This window comes from Pristis pectinata, chromosome 26, assembly GCF_009764475.1.
Source record: "Pristis pectinata isolate sPriPec2 chromosome 26, sPriPec2.1.pri, whole genome shotgun sequence".
NCBI classification, from domain to species: Eukaryota; Metazoa; Chordata; class Chondrichthyes; order Rhinopristiformes; family Pristidae; genus Pristis; species Pristis pectinata.
The window spans coordinates 32,560,948-32,581,075 of record NC_067430.1 but is presented as its reverse complement, the minus strand read 5'-3'; the positions used below and the strand labels follow the sequence as shown (position 1 = coordinate 32,581,075).

The window sequence follows — 20,128 nt, the reverse complement described above, 5'->3', positions numbered from 1 at the left end:
TCTCCACCGATGGCAGGAACGTCAGTCTGCTGATGGGGCACGACTTCTGGTGACTGAGTGGGTCTCACTTCTCCAAATGTACCTTCTGTTTACCTGCTGACATCTGCTGGTGACTGCCTCGGTCTCATTGCCTGATTATACTGCTCTTGTGGCTGAGAGATCTTACTTTTAAGGTAAAGGCCCACTAAAGATTTTTAAAGTATTATTTGGAGCATCCATTTTGATATAGCACCAAGTTTCAAGCTTCCCCTTCCCATGGAAACAGAAATTCATCTATGTATCTCCTTCCCCATCTGGTATCTGATACAATTTAATCTGTTACTACATCACAGTTTTGAATTATATTCCAGGAGTTCAAACACAATTTCAATAGTTCATAGAATCATAGAACAGTACAGCACAATACAGGCCAATGTTGTGCCGACCCTTAAACCTCGCCTAAGACTACCTAACCCCTTCTTCCCACATATCCCTCTATTTTAAATTCCTCCATATGCTTATGTAGTAATCTCTTGAATTTGTCTCTTGATTCTCTTGAGTTACAGTGAAGTTCCAGTTCCAGAAGGGGTTCCCTTCATTGAGGTTTCAGGTGGAGGGTACGATTCTGTAGAATTACATGAGATTACATTTCATGTGTGAAAATACAGATATCAAACTTTCCCCACTTGTTTTGAAACCAGCAAATCACATATTGACATGAATTATCATCTGTGAACAAATGTGCCTCAGACAGAAAGTGTGGTGTAGTTCCTTTATTTCTTTGTTTAGCTGAAGTATTCTCGTAATGGTTTTTAAGTCAGCAGTAAAACGTGCAGATGCAATTTGATCCTGATAAGTGCAAACGGATGCACCCTGGGATGACCAATAAACGTAGGACATACACAGTGAATAGGAATGCCTTCAAGAGGCTTGAGAAACAAAGGGACTTCAGTGTACAAGTCCAAGGATCCCTGAAGGTGGCAGCACAGCTAGATAGGTAGTGAAAAGGTGAACAGGATCATTAGCCAGAGTGTAGCATATAAGAGCAGGGAAATTATGGTGGAGCTTTATAAAACTTTGGTTAGGCCACAGCCGGAACATTGTGGACAGTTCTGGTTCTACATTACAGGAAGAATGTGACTGCGCTGGAGAGTACAGAGGAGATTCACCAGGAGATTGCCTGGGATGGAATAGGGGGTGGAGACAGATATTCTCACAACATTTAGGAAGTATCTAGACAAGCACATGAATCACCAAAGCATGGAAGTTCCACACGATTTAGTGCTTGGTATGATCATGGTGGGATGAAGGGCCTGTTTCTCGGGTGTATGACTCTTATATAGAAGCATGTCCTTATATTGGAGACACAAGAGATTGCAGCTGCTGCAATCTGGAGCAACACACAATCTGCTGGAGGACCTCAACAGGTTGAACAGCATCTGTGGGGAAAGGAATTGTTGATGTTTCAGTTTGAGACTTTTGACCCGTTTCGGGTCCTGAGCAGGGTCTTTACCCAAGCCATTGACAATTCCTTTCCCCCCACAGATGCTGCTCGGTCCACTGAGGTCCTCCAGTAGATTGTGCGTTGCTCCTGTTTTTATACTTAATGCCAGCTCATCCTTATAAGCAATTTATCTCTCTCTTAGTTTTCAATCATCCTTTGCTGGATGCAAAAAGATACATTTCACTGTGTGTTTCAATGTACATGTGATTAATAAATAAATAAATATCTTATCTTAAATCTTAAATGTTCTCAATCTCCTGGCCAAAACCTACTCGTTTCATCAATTTGATGTCATCCCTTTGTCAGCTCCCTTCTCAGAGAGTCTCTGTCAATGGGATTACAAAGGAGAGCAGTGGTGCTCAGGAAAGAAATGTTTGTTTGTAGCTGAGCATCTGTTCAAGTGAATGCAGAATTACAGGTTATGTTTGAAAGCATCTTGTCTGACTGCACAGATAATTAGGAGCTTTGATATTTTCTTGCAGAAAAGAATACAGCAGATCATTACCCAGTGCTTCATTGCCAGCAAGGCCAGGCTGGGTAGTAAACTGGGCTACTTTGACCTTCTGGGTTGCGACATTATGATTGATCAAAATTTCAAGGTGACAGTATTTTTAATTAATTCTGCTTGGCATTTTGCTAAAGTTTAGTGTCTCCAAGTTATTCCAAGATAACTCTAATGCAGCATTGGGCATTGGTCACATGGCTTTTACATCACTGGAATGATGATCCCACCTGCACAGTTTAAAATGTTTTACTCAGTTTTTTTAAAAACAATTCTGGAGCCGAATACATACAGCAGGTTCCAGTCCTCGGTCAATGTGATGCGCTGTTAATGACCCTTCCAAGAGCCAATCAGATGAGCCAAAAGCAGGGACACCCAGAGATGTACAATAAAAGCAAGCCATTCCACCAATCACGTCCAGAGAGTAAATGTTCAGGAATATTTGGAATGAGCAATATAGAGATAATTAATATATATGATCTGTGAACATCACCCTTCGTCATCATCTGAATAAGAACAATAATTTCAGTTAGAAAGGTAGCAGTGTGGCCTCTGGAATTGTCCTGTACCCCTGCGGAGTTATCTTACCACAACTAGCTCAACAGAAAGGGAACGGGAACAAATGCTCTACCACCAACTAACCAGCATCACCCACTGCAGACTGTAGACCGTGGAGATCCAGTGACAAGACCTTGCATTTTCAGTGTTGTACAATCAGAAATATATCCCAAACAAGAAAATGGTCATTTATGGATTCTTTCACATCACTTGGGAAATTCAATCAAGAAAATTCAGCCGCATCTCTTCACCCCCTCCTTGCCCTCCCACCTCCACAACTTAGCCCTCAGATGTAGTTTCTGCCCCAGGATCCACAGGATGATGTTGTGCTGTGTACGATGTTGATTCCCTCCTTTCGGATCATTCAAGGAGCTACCAACCAACATCCTGTAACCTCAGGCCCAGAAACAACTGTGAGTCATGCAGAACCTCACCTGATAATCTCCAGTCACAAGACCCCACCCCCATAACCTGCTGTTCTCTCCATCAAAAATCTGCTTCCCCTCCAGCAATCTGCCATCCCCCCGCAACAATCTGTTGTATCTCACCCAAGGGTCTACCGTGTCCCCAAGTATCTGCCACCCCTCCATGATTTGCTGTCTTCCCAATGATCCGTTTTGTCCTTGATAATCTACTAACCCCCAACAAACTATTGTGTCCCATCTGAGGATCCACCATCCCTGAAATCTGCTGCTCCCCCCAACGATCTGTCACTCCCAACAATCTGTCACCGCCTCAATGATCTGTCACCCAATATCACCCCCCAATGATCTGTCAGCCCTCCCAATGATCTGTCACTGTATGAGACCTCTAAATTGGCCCACTGCACATCGCCAGGCTACACCCATCGAGATCCGGACTGTTTCTCAGCCCATCAATGGTATTCCCTGCCTTTCTGCTCATCGTAACCTTGCCCAAACTCAGCCTGCAAAAACAGACATCAATCTTCCGTGTTTCCCTCCTCCCTCACCCTTACAGAAGGCAGACAAATTATTAATCAAACAATAGAATTATTTCAACCCTTCAATTCAGAACTGGGAGTGCTGAAAAGCAAATGAAGGAACAAAGTCCTTTAATTAATCAGAAAGGATGTTTCAATGAACAGGTATGAGATCGTTCATTGTGCTCTGTGATTACTCACTGTGCAGGATTCACAAACCAGTGGTACAGCAGCAATTTACTGAAACACGAGAGGGCTCCATTTCTAATTCACGGCCATTTGCTTTATTCCCATTCAATTACATAACAAGACTTTGCATTGTGCAGTGCTTTGCATACATTAATGCAATCCAAATAAATCATGGTTGTACCAGTGCAGTGTTACATGCAGCCATCTGCATAGTTCTGATTGGTCCAGCCACTGCTAGGCAACAGGTTTGAAGCCACCAAAAATTCCACTGTGACCAACACAAACTATTATTTTCTTTTCAGAAGAAGTCCTTTGATAAAGGCTTGATAATTGATATGTACTGCAGCAGCTAACTATTAACGATGTATTACACAAGCTCATTTAAGCCGACTATGACAATTGGGTATTTCTATGTAACTTGGGATCATTTCTATTGGATCGTTTATAACAACACTGGGCCAAGGGTGTAATCAGCCAGTACAGAGAGGGCCAGCAGGAATTTAGGAGCTGTAAATGTACCTTTTAAAAAGTAGAGACACAACAAAACAAAACTAAACACAAAGCCTGATCAAAGTTTCAATCCAGAAAGGCGGTTGGCCTGGACTCTACATCACAGAGCAGTGACTCCAAGTAAAGGGATTTATAAAAACCCTGATTCTGGAAGGTGTTTCTGTCCATGTATGTAAAAGCCCTGGTCCTCTCCATGTATGAAGTGTGTGTACAGATGGGCTGCTGGCTGTGAACTGTGGCAGTGTATGGTATGTAACACTTGGTTCAACATCACTTATACAAAGCACAGGCAAGGCCAGTAAAGTGAAGTTGAGTTTATCAGGAGGGTTGAGCACTACTTCAGCGCTGTTAGAAGGAACAGTCTCCACTGTGCACCACCCCATTGCCAACATCAGGCCTGCCCAAACATTTCCTCAAATGAAGCTTCATTCTTGATAAGTAGCTTCGAAAAGGGTGGCACCATTCCATGAAAGCCCCAAAACAGCATGAATATAAGTAAGTACCAGACATTTCTTTGTCCCCAACATTAAATGAATCAATAATCCAGGAATTTTTTAGTCTTTCCTACTACCAAATCCTGACCAATGTACTTGGGCCTGGTTTAACCAACATACCTGTCAGGCAGCTCCCAAACCCCCATACAATAAATGCACTGAGTTAGATGGCTGGCTCCATTCCTGGGGTCTTTATCACATGACCCCTCCATTGTGTCACCCCACACTCCCATCATTATCACATCCCCATACCAATCAGGAAAGAATAGGTGCCTAGAAGTTAGCCTTCACCCTATTTGATGGCAAACATCAAATCAGGGGTCATCAAGGGATGTGCAATTGGGAAACCCTCGGTCCTCCCTCATTTAGAATCCTGTACTCAGTGGAGTTCAGAAAGCTGACGAGGGGATCTCATTGAAACCTACCAAATACAGAAAGGCCTGGATAGAGTGGACATAGAGCTTCCATCAGTGGGAGAGTCTAGGATCTGAGTGCACAGCCTCAGAATAAAGGGATGTCCCTTTAAAACTGAGATGAGGAGAAATTTCTTCAGCCAGAGGGTGGTGAACCTGTGGAATTCATTGCCACAGAGGGTGTGGAGGCCAAGTCATTGGGTGTATTTAAGGCAGGGACTGATATATTCTTGATTAGTAAAGGGGGTTAAGGGTTACAGGGAGAAGGCAGGAGAATGGGGTTGAAAAAAATCAGCCATGCTTGAATAGCAGAGCAGACACAATGGGCCAAATGGCCTAATTCTGCTCCTATATCTTGTGGTCTTATGATACTACAGCACAGAAACAGGCCCTTCAGCCTAACTTGTCTGTGCCAACCAAGGTGCCTACCTGAGCTGGTCCCATTTTCTTGCGTAAGGCCTGTATGCTTATGAACTGTTCCTATTCCTGTCCAAAAACAGTTGGCTGGAAAGAGTGTGAGTGGAGCTTCCTGTAGTTCCTGTGCATGCCATCAGTTTCTAACACTTGTCCCATCAGGAGATCCATACCAGGCCAGACTAATGTAAGTCACTGCCCCTGGCCCCAGGAGTGACAGAAGCTGGACTCTGCACAAATGGTGCTGGAGAGACAGACAGGGAATAAGTTCAGCCCAAGATGAAACTGTGATGATCACTCATCGTCAGCTCAGTCTGAAATGTCCTCAAGTTGTAACATAACCAGAAATTAAAAGAGGGAATTACTTACTCCAAACCTGCCTCCTTTGTTTTCAGATCCCTGCGTGTCCATGTTTCTGTGACCATCCTCACCTTTTCATTGAATCATACAGCACAGAAACAGGCCCTTCGGCCCATCTCATCCATGCTGACCTTATTGCCTATCGACACAAATCTCATTTGTCCATATCTCTCTACACCCTTCCTATACAAGTACCTGTCCAAACTTATTGTAAACATTAGTTGCATCCTCCTTCACCACCTCCATAACAGCTCATTCCAGATATTCACTACCCTCTGTGTGAAAAACTTACTCCTCAGATTTCCTTTAAATTTCTCCCCTTCACCTTTAACCTGTGCCCTTTACTTCTAGACCCCTCTGCTTTGGGTAAAAGACTTTCACTATCTATCCTATCTACGTCCTTCATAATTTTATAAACCTCCATAAGGTCACCCCTCAGCCCTCCTCTAATCCTGTGTATCTCTGACATTAATTGCTCTATGACAACTGCCAAAGCCCTAATCTTTAGAATGCCTTCCCTCAACATTTGTCACTTTCTTTTCCTTTAAGACACTCCTTGAAACCTCTTCACCAAGCAGGAGGATGATGCTGGAGTGTCAGCAATAGAAGGTATAGCAGAGATTCTAGATGGGCTAAAATTGTTAAAGAGGAGGTACCAGAAAGGCTAGCAGCACTTAAAGTAGATAAAACCCCTGGTCCAGATGGGATGCATCCAAGCGAAGTAAGGGTGGAAAATACAGAAGCCCTATGTGTAACCTTTCAAACATCTGTATATTTAGAGATGGTGCCTGAGGTATAGAAGATTTCAAATGCAAGAGCGTAAGGATAAACCCAGCAACTACTGACCAGTCAGTTTAACTTTGGTGGTGAGGACATTTCTATAAACAATCACCAGGGTCAGTATTAACAGTCACAAGGACAAGTGTGGCTTGAGAAAGGAAAGGCAACATGGAATTGTTAAAGGGAAATCACATCTTCTTAACTTGAAAGTGTTTTTGATGAAGTAACAGAAAGGGATGAAGAAGGAAAGGCAGTTGATGTGGTATATATAGACTTCAAAAGACAATTGGTAAAGTTCCTCATAACGGAGTTTGTTATCAAGATTGAAGGACATGGATATAAAATTGAGCAATTATCAGGTAACAGCCATGGCGAAAAATTGTTCCACATACCAGATGGATGGAAGTGTATAATAGAGTTCCCGAGAGTTCGGCATAAGGACAACTGCTTTTCTTAAAATATATCAGTAACTTTGGTGAGTGTACAGGGTACAATTTCCAAATCAGCAAATGACATAAAACTTGGAGGACAGGCTTAAAAGTGAAATAAATGGATTGTTGGAAGTGGCAGGGGAGATTTAAAGCTGAGAAATGTGAATTGTTAGATTTTCGTAGGAAAAATATAAAAGGGCCAATATAAACTGGGGTTAGAGATCATGATTCTAAATGGAGTACCAGAACAGAAAGATCTGGGGGAATATGTGCATAGTTTGGTTGGAAATGGCAGGGCAGGCTTAGAAAGTGGTTAAAAAGTGTACTGAATCCTGAGTACAAGAACAAGGAAGGAAAGATAAACCTTTTTAAAACACTGGGTCAGCCACAACTGGAAGATTATGTACCGTTCTGGTCGTTAGACTCAGGAAAAGTATGAAGGCTTTGGAGTGTGTGCAGAAGTGATCTCCAAGATGATTCCAGGGATGGAGGACTTTAGTTAAGTGGGTAGACTAAAGATGCTGGTGTCGTTCTCCACAGAACAAAGAAGGCATTGAGGGGTTCTGATAGAGATTTTTTAAATAAAGAAGACTTGATTTAACTACTCTGATAGAGAGAGACACTGTTTCCATTAAAGGAGGGTCAAGAATCTGGTACCTGGAAGGAAGATGATTGGCAAAAGAGCCTAAAGTGACATAGGATTTTTTTATGCAGCGTGTTGTTGGGGTCTGGATTGCCCCGACAGGGAAAGGCAGACCCAGGTGTAGCATTTAAAAAGGAGCTGGATATGTATTTGAAGTAAAAGACTTTGCACAGTTAAGGGGGAGAGATGGACCGGATTATTCTTACATAGCGTCAGAGTGTATTCACCAGCCCAATGGCCTCCTTCTGAGCTGTAACCACTTAGTGATCCCTGAAGTCACCTCATGTTATAAAGTCAAATTTTACACAAAATGCTCCATTAAAATGCTTTTGGCTGATTTGCTGTGATGAGGGTCTGCATAAAAATACAAATTGTTGGCGGGATCTAAGTCTTTGGTCTTGATGAACCAGTTTGATTGGCTGGTGTTGACAAAATGAAACAGCAACACACCAATAACTGCAGAGCAACTCTTTCAGCTGTTTTACCATGAGGTAATGGTTCCTGCATGAGAAACCTCTCCATTCTCTGTGAACAAACACAATGTTTGCAGATGTGTACAAGTGTGTACAGGTGTGTGCAGGGGAGGAGAGTTGAAAGGGATGGTACGTACTGTGGGAAGAAGAATTTAAAACTTACGGCTTCACAAATGTGCATTGTACATGGTGATGTTTTTACTGCCATCTGCTGGATCCTGAACATTTGAGCGATTCATAATGACTCACAACAATGGAAAATAAATTTACAATTGCTTGTTCAAGTAAACAAGAATTTAGTTTCACTCCTCCCAATTCTCTCTGTTAGCTTAAAGGTGGATAGGCCTGTGGTTAAACTTCCTTTATGGATGTAAAGCATTTTAATTACCAAACACAAAGGAACAAAATTACCACTTACAAAAAAAGTGCTTCACAGGACCCCACAGCTCAGAAATGTTAACTTTTAAATGGAATGTAGTACATTACGGTCAGAAGTGAGTTCATTTGTATCTGATGGGCAATGGTAATATTGAAATAGAAGTAGAACAGTCCAGTGAAGGAACAGGCCCATTGGCCCACCAGGCCTGTGCCAACCATGATGCCCACATCTGATCCATATCCCTGCATTCCCTGTCTGCCCATGTGCCTGTCTAAACGTTGCTGTTGTGTCTGCTTCACCACCTCTGTGTCAGCATGTTCCAGGCACCCACCACTCCCTGTGAGAAAAACTTGCCTCCCATATCTCCTTTAAACTTTCCTCCATCACATAAGTTCTCTTCTATTTGAAATTTCCACCCCAGGAAAATGAGTCTGAGCCATCTATACCTCTCATAATTTTACATACACCTATCAGGTCACCCCTCAGCCTCCGGCACTCCAGTGAAAACAATCCAAGTTTGTCCATGCTCACCTCATATCTAATACCCTCCAAGCCAGGCAACATGCTGGTGAGCCTCTTCTGCATCCTCTCCACAGCCTCCACATCCTTCCTGTAGTGATCAGAACTGCACATAATACTGAAAATGTGACCAAACCAAAGTTCTAGACAGCAGCAGCATAACTTCCCAACTTTTATACTCAGTGCCCTGACTGATGAAGGCAAGCATGCCAAATGCCTTCTTTACCACCCCATCCACTTGTGTTTCCACTTTCCAGGAGCTATGGATCTACACCCCAAGACACCTCTGTACGTCACTGCTCTCAAGGGTCCTGCAGTTTACTGTACACTTTCCTCTTGCATTTGACCTCCCAAAATGCAACGCATCACATTTGTCTGGATTAAACTCCATCTTCCATTTTTCTGCCCAAACTTCCAATTGGTCCATATCCTGCTGAATCCTTTGAAACCTTCTTCGCTGTCCACAACTTCATCAATGTTTGTGTAATTTGCAAACTTACTAATCAAACCACCAACATGTTCATCCAAATCATTGATATATATCACAAACAACAGAGGTCCCAGCACTGATCCTTGCAGAACGCCACTGGTCAGAGACCTCCAGTCAGAATAACACCCCTTCAACACTACCACCCGTCTTCTATGACCAAGCCAGTCTTGTATCCAACTTACTAACTCACCATGGAATCCACGTGACTTAATCTGGACCAGCCTAAAGTCCATACTAACAATATCTAGTACCCTACCTTCATCACTTTCGTCACCTCCTCAAAAAACTCAATCAAGTTCATTAGACAGGACCTCCCCACACAAAGCCATGCTGACTATCCCTAATGAGTCTGTGGGAGGAAATGTGCAGGTGGTGCTGGATTCTTTTGGGGCCGGTATTCCAAATGCCCTGGAGAACTGTTCGGAGGCAGGGCAGCTGAAGGAGCAGTTATCAAGCAAGGCAGGAACTCTTGCACTGAACTCTCCAACAAAATGCAATACCAAGCCACATTTGAAAAAAAATTGTGAAATCAAAAATCAAAACTTAAAAACCAAAGCTTTGACCAGACTTGGAATCTGTTTAGTTCACAGGCACAAATGTTTGAGTTGAACAGGATTTGACACCATCAATAGATAGTGCATTGCAGGCAGACAAGGTGATGAAGAAAGCTTTTGGCATGCAGGCCTTCATCAGTCAGGGCACTGAGTTCAAAAGTTGGGATGTTATGTTGCAGTTGTACAAGATGTTGGTGAGGTTGCATTTAGAATATTGTGTTCAGTTTTGGTCGCCCTGCTATAGAAAGGATGCCATTAAACTGGAGAGTACAGTGTAGATTTATGAGGATATTGCCGGGACTCAAGGGACTGAGTTATGGTGAGAGGTTGAGCAGGTTGGGATTTTTTTCATTGGAGTGTAGGAGAATGAGTGGTGATCTTATAGAGGTGTATAAAATTATGAGGGGCATAGATAGGGGTGTATATCATTATGAAAGGCATACCTTATCATTATGGTGATCTGATCTTGGCCTTTTCTCCATTTTTCTGTCCATTCCACATAATCTTTGGCTCTCATATTGACTAAAAATTCATCGAATTTGGCTTTGAATATTCTCAATGATTCTGCCTTCACTGTTCCCTGTGGCAAGGGGATAAGGTAAGGGGGCTGAGGTAAGGGGGCAGAGAGAAGGGGGCTTGACAGGTTAGACATTTCCACTCTTGGAAACTATGCTCACTAATTGTAGCTTCCCCACTCTTGGGGAAAGCTACAATTAGTGAGCATAGTTTCAGAATAAGTGATTGACCATTTAAGATGGAGATGAGGAGGGATTTCTTCCCTCGCATGTTTTAGAACCTTTGCCCTCACAAATGATTCCCCATCTATTTTTGCATCATGAACAAATTTGGCTACAGTAAACTTGGTCGCTTTATCCAAGCCATGAATATAAATTAAAGAGTTGAGTCCCCAGCACTGATCCATTTTCAACCTACTGATTACACTTAACCAAACTGAAAATGACCCATTTTTTCCCTAAATTTCTAACTAACCCTCTGCCCAACTTATTATATATCCTCAACCCACGAGCCTTATCTGGTGCAGTAACATTTTATGAGGCCCTTGTCAAATGCTGTTTGGAGTTCCCAATGTACTGTATGCATTGGGACACAGTCCTTCCCTCTGTCTACCTGCTACTTCCATCCACAAAGAACTCTCATAAAGCTGTTCAGGGTGATTTTCTTTTTATAAAACCATGTTGACTCTTTCCAAATCATGTTATTCCTTCTCCAATTGCTTCATTATCACTTGCTTCATATTTGATATCAACACTTTCACAATCGCTGATGTGAGGTTAACCATCTTCTGTCATTCATGTGTTATGTAGTGCTGTTACCATCTGCTGTTTTCTGTCCACTGGGACCTTTTGAGAATCAAGTGACTTTTGGAAGGCCACAAGCAGGTCATTTGCTGTCTCTGTGGTCACCTCCTGGAGCCCGGGATACATGCCATCAGTTCCAGGGGATTTGTAGCACTCAGTCAGGTTTGCTAGGGTGGTTCGGGAGGCTTTAAACTAGTTTGCAAGGGGGATGGGAACCGGAGGAGTAGGTCAAAGGAAGAAGAGGATGGGGAAAAGTCAGATCTAACAGGTAGAGAGGCTTTGTGGAAGGGGAAGCAGAGTACAGGCTATAAAAGTAGTAAGGTGGATGGGCTAAAGTACATTTACTTAAATGCAAGAAGCATCAGGAATAAGGGAGATGAAGTGAGAGCTTGGATAAGTACACGGGACTACAATATTGTGGCTATTACAGAGACATGGCTGACATCAGGGCTGGAATGGATATTGAATATTCCTGGTTTTCAGTGTTTTAAAAGGGGTAGGGAGGGAGGCAGAAGAGGAGGAGGGGTGGCGATACTGGTCAGGGACAATATTACAGCTGCAGAAAGGGTGGATAATGTAGAAGGATCCTCTCTAGAGTCAATATGGGTGGAAGTTAGGAACAAGAAAGGAGCAGTTACTCTACTGGGAGTATTCTATAGGCCCCCTGGTAGCAGTAGGGATACTTAGGAGCAGATTGGGAGGCAGATTTTGGAAAGATGCGAAAATAACAGGGTTATTCTAGTGGGAGACTTCAACTTCCCAAATATTGATTGGCACCTGCTTAGTGCCAAAGGTTTAGATGGGACAGAGTTTGTTAAGTGTGTCCAGGACAGATTCCTGTCACAGTATGTTGACAGGTCGACTAGAGGGAATGCCATATTAGATCTAGTTTTAGGTAATGAACCGGGTCAGGTGACAGATCTATCAGTGGGTGAGCATTTGCGAGACAGCGACCACTGCTCCATAACCTTTAGAATTGTCATGGACAGGGATAGGAGCAAAGAGGACGGGGAAGATATTTAATTGGGGAAAGGCGAATTATGACGACATAAGGCGAGAACTTGAGAGTGTAAATTGGGATGACATTTTTGAAGGGAAATGTACTATGGAGATATGGTTGATGTTCAGGGATCTCTTGCAGGATGTTAGGGATAAATTTGTCCCGCTGAGGCAGAGAAGGAATGGCAGGGTGAAGAAACCATGGGTGACAAGAGAGGTGGAACAACTAGTTAGGAAGAAGAAGGCAGCATACATAAGGTGTAAGCAGCAAGGATCAGACAGGGCTTGTGAGAAATTTAGAGTAGCAAGGAGGGAACTTAAGAAGGGGCTGAGGAGAGCGAGAAAGGGACATGAAAAGGTTCTGGTGAGTAGGGTTAAGGAGAATCCCAAGGCTTTTTACTTGTACGTGAAGAGCAGAAGGATGGCTAGAGTAAAGGTAGGTCCGATTAAAGACAAAGGTGGGAGGATGTGCCTGGAAGCTGTGGAAGTGGGTGAGGTTCTCAATGAATACTTCTCTTCAGTATTCACCAAGGAGATGGATCTTGATGACGCTGAGGACAGTGTTGGTAAGGGTAATGTTCTAGAGTATGTAGATATCAAGAGAGAGGATGTGTTGGAGCTGTTATAAAATATTAGGACAGATAAGTCCCCGGGGCCCGACAGAATATTCCCCAGACTGCTTTGGGAGGTGAGGGAGGAGATTGTTGAACCGTTGGCTAGGATCTTTGAGTCCTCATTGTCCACGGGGATGGTACCAGAGGATTGGAGGGTGGCGAATGTTGTCCCCTTATTCAAAAAGGGTAGTAGGGGTAGTCCAGGGAATTACAGACCAGTGAGCCTTACGTCTGTGGTGGGTAAGCTGCTAGAAAGGATTCTAAGAGATAGGATCTATGAGCATTTAGAGAATCATGGACTGATTGGGGACAGCCAGCATGGATTTGTGAGGGGAAGATCTTGCCTCACAAGCCTGATAGGGTTCTTTGAGGAGGTGACCAGGAAGATTGATGAGGGTAGTGCAGTGGATGTGGTCTACATGGATTTTAGTAAGGCGTTTGACAAGGTTCCACATAATAGGCTTCTTGGCTTCTTCAAAAGGTCAGAGGCCAAGGGATCCAGGGAGGCTTGGCAGTGTGGATTCAGAATTGGCTTGCCTATAGAAAGCAGAGTGTTGTGGTGGAGGGAGTGCATTCGGATTGGAGGGCTGTGACTAGTGGTGTCCCACAGGGATCGATTCTGGGACCTCTACTTTTTTTGTGATATTTATTAATGACTTAGATGAGGGGGTGGAAGGGTGGGTTAGCAAGTTTGCAGATGACACAAAGATCGGTGGTATTGTGGATAGTGTGGAAGGCTGTCGAAGCTTACAGAAGGATATTGATAGGATGCAGAGCTGGGCTGAGAAGTGGCAGATGGAGTTCAATCCGGAGAAGTGTGAGGTGGTACACTTTGGAAGGACAAACTCCAAGGTGGAATACAAGGTAAATGGTAGGATTCTGGGCAGTGTGGAGGATCAGAGGGATCTGGGGGTTCATATCCACAGATTACTGAAAGTTGTCACACAGGTGGATAGGGTAGTTAAGAAAGCTTATGGGATGTTAGCTTTCATAAGTCATGGGATCGAGTTTAAGTGCCGCAAAGTAATGGTGCAGCTTTACCAAACTCTGGTTAGACCACACTTAGAGTACTGTGTCCAGTTCTGGTCGCCTCATTATAGGAAGGATGTGGAGGCGTTGGAAAGGGTGCAGAGGAGATTTACCAGGATGCTGCCTGGATTAGAGAGTATGGATTATGAGGAGAGACTAAAGGAGCTAGGGCTTTATTCATTGGAGAGGAGGAGGATGAGGGGAGACATGATAGAGGTGTACAAAATATTAAGAAGAATAGATAGAGTGGACAGCCAGTGCCTCTTTCCCAGGGCACCAATGCTCAAAACAAGAGGGCATGGCTTTAAGGTAATGGGTGGGAAATTCAAGGGAGATGTCAGAGGAAGGTTTTTCACCCAGAGAGTGATTGGTGCATGGAATGCGCTGCCTGGGGTGGTGGTGGAGGCTGATACGTTAGTCAAATTCAAGAGATTGTTAGATAAGCATATGGAGGAATTTAAGATAGAGGGATATGTGGGAGGAAGGGGTTAGATGGTCTTAGGTGTGGTTTGAAGGGTGGCACAACAACTGTATTGTGCTGTATTGTTCTATGGTTCTATGGTTCTGTGGTCCCATTAATTTGCCAGCTCCCAGCAGCAATCAGCACATGAATACTTCAACAGAGCATTAAGTGTCCTGAATTCAACATGAATGCTTGAAAGGGATAACATGATTTCATCTCCTTTGCAGGTCTGGTTGCTGGAGATTAACTCAAACCCATCTTTGCAGAGAAACTGTGCGATCCTCGAATCTGTCATCCCCAAAGTATTGAATGAAGCTCTTGGTAAGTTTGCCATTCTTATCTTTACATTATTGTAGATTTAGAAAAGCTTATTTGTACTAACTGATGACATTTCAAGCAGTGTTTTATCGAGTCACAGAGATGTGCAGCATGGAAACAGGCTTTTCAGCCAGTGAGCACCCATTCACACTAATCCCAAGGCCCTGGATATCCCTGGGAAAAAGACAGTGCCCATTCACCCTATCTATGCTCCTCGTGATCTTATACACCTCTATAAGATCACCTCACAGTCTCCTGCACTCTAAGAAATAAAGTCCTAGCCTGTCCAACCTCTCCCTATAACTCAGTCCCTCAAGTCCTAGCAGCAACCTTGTAAATCTTTTCTGCACTCTTTCCAGTTTAATAGCATCTTTACTATAGCAGAGCAACCAAAACTGTACACAATACTCTGTGCGGCCTCACCAGCATCCTGCACAACCGCACGATGACCTCCCAACTTTTATACTCACCATCCCCCCCACAGCGCAAGGCTCCCTCAGTACCGCCCCTTTTTTTTGTACAAAACGTTTATTCGTTAAAAAAAATACTACAAAACAACGAACAGCAAACACGCTACATCGAGTACATAAAGAAACAACCCGGTCGAAACCAATACCCGTGCAACACTAGGCCCACAACCGCAAAACGCACGACACTTCACACCAGAATCGCATCCGTCTCGTCCACCACACACACGATCCCCTGAGGGGCCCACCGAGCGCAGAACTCGGCCAGGGCGCCCGCGGAGACCGCGTGCTCCCGTTCCAATGACACCCGCGTGCGCACGTAAGCACGGAAGACGGGCAGGCAGGCCGACCTGCCTGAACCCTCGGCCACCCGCCAATCAGTACCGCCCCTCCCACAGTGTGACACTCCCTCAGTACTGCCCCTCCCACAGTGCAGCACTCCCTCACTGCCCCCCCCCCCACAGTGTGATTCCACTGTGGTCTTTGAGGGGCCCTATTCTCTCTCTAGTTAGTCGTTTTCCCTTAATATACTTATAAAATCTCTTTGGATTTTCCTTAATCTTCTCTGCAAAAGCTCTCTCATGCCCCATTTTTGCCCTCCTGATTTCCTCCTTGAGTACACTTCTGCATCCCCTGTACTCCTCCAGGGACTCACCTGATTCCAGCTGTCTGTACCCCATCATGTCCCTGACTCCAGTCCCAGCTCCTCCAGTCTCTCCTTGTAACTGAACTGCTCCATCCCAGGCAATATTCAGGTGAATCTCCTCTGCACCCTCTCCAGCGCTATCACAATCTCCCTATAGTGTGGTGCCCAAAACTGTGTGCAGTACTCCAGTTGACATCTAACCAAAGTGTAATAAAGTTGGAGCATAACCTCCTTGTTTTTGTAGTCAATGTCCTAAATGGAATATAGAATGACTGTAATCAACAGTAATTTTCTTCTCTTTCTCTCTATTAGATTTGGTGCTTGAAATATTCAAAAAATGTAGCAGTGGAATGTATATCATGCCACTGGAAACACAGAAAGAATTTGTCCTGTTGTATAATGGTTCCCCAAGAGAGCCATTTACGAAAACATTTGAAGACAGGCTAGAATGCAGGAGAGCAGAGACAGCAGCAATTCTTAAACATCCTCAGCAATCTGAGAACAGGTCTCAGGTAAAGGCTGTAACTAGTTTTGACTTAATGTCAGCAGCAGACCCTGCCTCATTTCAGACAAGACTTCTGCCCAGGTTTACCTCACTGCTCAATCAGGGGCCGCCCCCAGAAATTTCACTTGTACAACACCAGTGCTCTGCCAGGAGTAAACATAACAGTAATGTTCAGTCTGGTGATTACTCAGCCATTGCCTCCTCGGATAAACGGAGTCTTCAGAAGCACAGTCCAGATTTAGGTCTTTCCAAGCGAAAAACAGTAGCTCCACATTCAAGGCCAGCCCTCACCAAGCGACGTTCAGCCAACCCCCAGCTACGTAAGAGTTTACAGGACAGCCTCCTCACATTTAATGCTTCCTTTCATTCTCTGATCATCACCAGGAACCCACTTAGTTCCAAGAAGGTTGTGTCAAAACCATCTAAGATGAAGGTTGACTCCAAAGCAATCAACACATGACCTGACCTTTCAACTGTGGCCGGAAGCACTGTTTTTAAAGTCAGAATTAAAAGCAATTTTTTTTCATAAAGTGTTCAAAATGTTTAATTAGCCTGATCAGAGTCGAGTTGGAGACTATTCCATGTCTGACAACGTGAAGTTAGATGTATTAGTTACTCAGCTATAATGAATAAAACTGAAGTGTTTGTGATTCAGTTATAACAAAGAATTTATTTTTACATTAACTGTTGCTTCATTTTGTGGAATTAAGATCCTCCTTTGTCTTGTTATTGAATGTTCTGCACATTTGTGCCTTACTAATTTGGAGGAACAAAGGACTGCTGATGGTTGAATCTAGATGAAAAACACTATGATACTGGTGGAACTCAGCAGGCCAGGCAGCATCTGTGAAGAAAAGCAGATGGTCAACATTTCAGTATGTTGACTGCCTGCTTTTCTCCACAGATGCTGCCTGGCCTGCTGAGTTCCTCCAGCATCATAGTGTTTTTCACTTTGCCTCACTAATTTTTTGCCTTGCCTTAGGCGAATGTACAAATCAGGAAAGTTCTTCAAAATAATGTAGAGACTAAGAGCAGAATGTTGACTGAGCAAAATCAATGAAATGATGTAACTCATCCATCAAACTCCAGAAGACTCTTTGTCCTTTAAACTTGCTAGTTGATTTGCACATTATCAATGGTATAAATTGCCTGTGGATCATTATGTTCACAAGAATATCCATTTCAGTAATTATATCAGTTCATCTGGCCAGCTGTAATGAGAATATTAAACAAGATTTATTGATATACAAACTAAAACCAGAAATTGCTGGAGATATTCATCGGGTCAGGCAGCATCTGTGAATAGAGAATTAATAATTTGGGTTAATGATCTTTCATCAGCAATCAAATGCATTTTGTTTTGAAGAGAAGGGGGTCAGGTGTAGAAAACAAAGGAAAAGCTTCTGATAGGGTGGAGACCAAGTCCTGGAAATACTCAGCAGGTCAGGCAGCATCCATGGAGGTAAAACCTCAGCAAACGTTACATGTTGATGACCTTTCATCAAAAGAGGCCAATTCTGACATAGAACCATAAAACCATAGAACAATACAGCACAATACAGGCCCTTTGGCCCACCATGTTGTGCCGATTTTCAAACCACACCTAAGACCATCTAACCCCTTCCTCCCACATCTCCCTCTATCTTAAATTCCTCCATATGCCTATCTAACAACCTCTTGAACTTGTCCAATGTATCAGCCTCCAACACCACCCCAGGCAGCGCATTCCATGCACCAACCACTCTCTGGGTGAAAAACCTCCCTCTGACATCTCCCTTGAACTTCCCACCCATTACTTTAAAGCCATGTCCTCTTGTTTTGAGCATTGGTGCCCTGGGAAAGAGGCACTGGCTGTCCACTCTATCTATTCCTCTCAATATCTTGTGTACCTCTATCATGTCTCCCCTCATCCTCCTCCTCTCCAATGAGAACAGCCCAAGCTCCTTTAGTCCCTCCTCATAATCCATGCTCTCTAATCCAGGCAGCATCCTGGTAAATCTCCTCTGCACCCTTTCCAACGCCTCCACATCCTTCCTATAATGAGGCGACCAGAACTGGACACAATACTCTTAAGTGTGGTCTAACCAGAGTTTTGTCAAGCTGCATCATCAATTCGTGGTTCTTAAACTCAAATAAAATAGAGAAGCTGGTTATCTAAAATTGTTGAATTGAATGTTGAATTTATTAATGTTCATCTTATATGCTTATAAATTGAGTTTGAAGTTCCTGGCTTTGTGTACGGGCAACCTTACAAGACCCCACTATACTTCTTTGACCTCTGATGAGATCAGGGAGGGTGTCAAATTAGTTAATCTTACCTAGGAGAGAAGAAGGGTTGGAGGGGTTGCTGCAATTAAACCCATGGCTCCTGGACTAAGGAGGGGAAGAATCAGATGATTCAAACTTCAAGCTCCTGTTCACCAAACGGTGAGCCTATCGGAGATGTGTGAGTGTGTGCGTGTGTGTGTGCATCTGGTGTTTGTATGTGACAGGAATTCTCCATGTTTGCGTATATGTCTCTCTGTGGATGTGTGTCTATGTGTAAACATGTACATATATGTGTATCCATGTGTGGTGGGAGTTCTCTGTCTATTTGTATATGTGTTTATGTTGGGTGTGTGCCAATATAAAAAAATTATATAAACTTTGGTTAGGCTGCACTTGGAGTATTGTGTGCAATTCTGGTCACTCTGTTACAGGAATGAGGCTTTGGACAGGATACAGAAAAGGTTTACCAGAATGCTGCCTGGATTATAGGGTACAAGCTATAAGGAGAGGTTTGACAAACCTGGGCTGTTTTCTCTGGAACATCAGCGGCTGAGGGGAGACCTGATAGAAGTTCATAAAATTATGAGAGGCACCGACAGAGTAGACGGTCAGAATCTTTATTCCAGGGTAAAAATGTAAAGTACTAGAGGGCATGCAATTACCAATTACCATTAAACAACTAAGGTGAGACAGGAAAAGTTTAAAGGAGATCTGCAGGGCAGGTTTTTTGCACAGAGAGTGGTGGGTGCCTGGAACAGGCTGCCAGGGGTGATGGTGGAAGCAGATACCATAGTGACTTTTAAGAGGCTGTTTGATAGCCACATAAATATGCAGAAATGGAGGGATATGGATTATGTACAGACAGAAAAGACTTGGTTTAATTCAGCATCATGTTCAGTGCAGACATTGTGGGCTGAAGGGCCTGCTCTTGTGCTGTACTGTTCCATGTTATCAAAGTCAAAGTCAAAATCAAAGTTGAGTTTCGGATTCATCAGTGAGTAAAGGAGGAAAATACTGAATTTGTTTCATCTTTGGACCTTTGACCACTTTTGAGGAGAGTGAAACACATTCCTGAGTGTGAAGCCCTCCCTGAGAGCAGAGACACAATTTATTCCTAAACCCCCACTGTACTCTTCTGTTGTGGGTTTCCAGGCGGTGACTGTCTCTCCACAGAGACGGAGCACTGACCACACTCAATTATTATTACACAACAAATTAAAAACTCATCAAATGATGAGTTCAGTGTGTAAAATGGTCAGGAGCTTCCACCAAAACTGTCACGTACAGAACAAAACTGAGGGGGATTATTTTATTTGCCAAGCTTGGAACTGCTATAGTAATCCTTTAGAAATATAGCAAAAAAGTCTT

The 20,128-nt window shown here is 43.5% G+C and overlaps 1 protein-coding gene across 1 annotated transcript in view; it reads left to right on the top strand.

Annotated features, from left to right (window-relative positions):
- The window catches only part of LOC127583254 (protein polyglycylase TTLL10-like), a 45,763-nt gene extending 28,811 nt beyond the window's left edge, over window positions 1-16,952 (top strand). Inside the window, exons 6-8 of the mRNA XM_052039022.1 lie at window positions 1,966-2,082; window positions 14,784-14,877; window positions 16,300-16,952. Coding sequence (XP_051894982.1) covers window positions 1,966-2,082; window positions 14,784-14,877; window positions 16,300-16,952 — 864 coding nt within the window. The remainder of the gene's footprint in view (window positions 1-1,965; window positions 2,083-14,783; window positions 14,878-16,299) is intronic.
- Window positions 16,953-20,128: the final 3,176 nt, after the last annotated feature.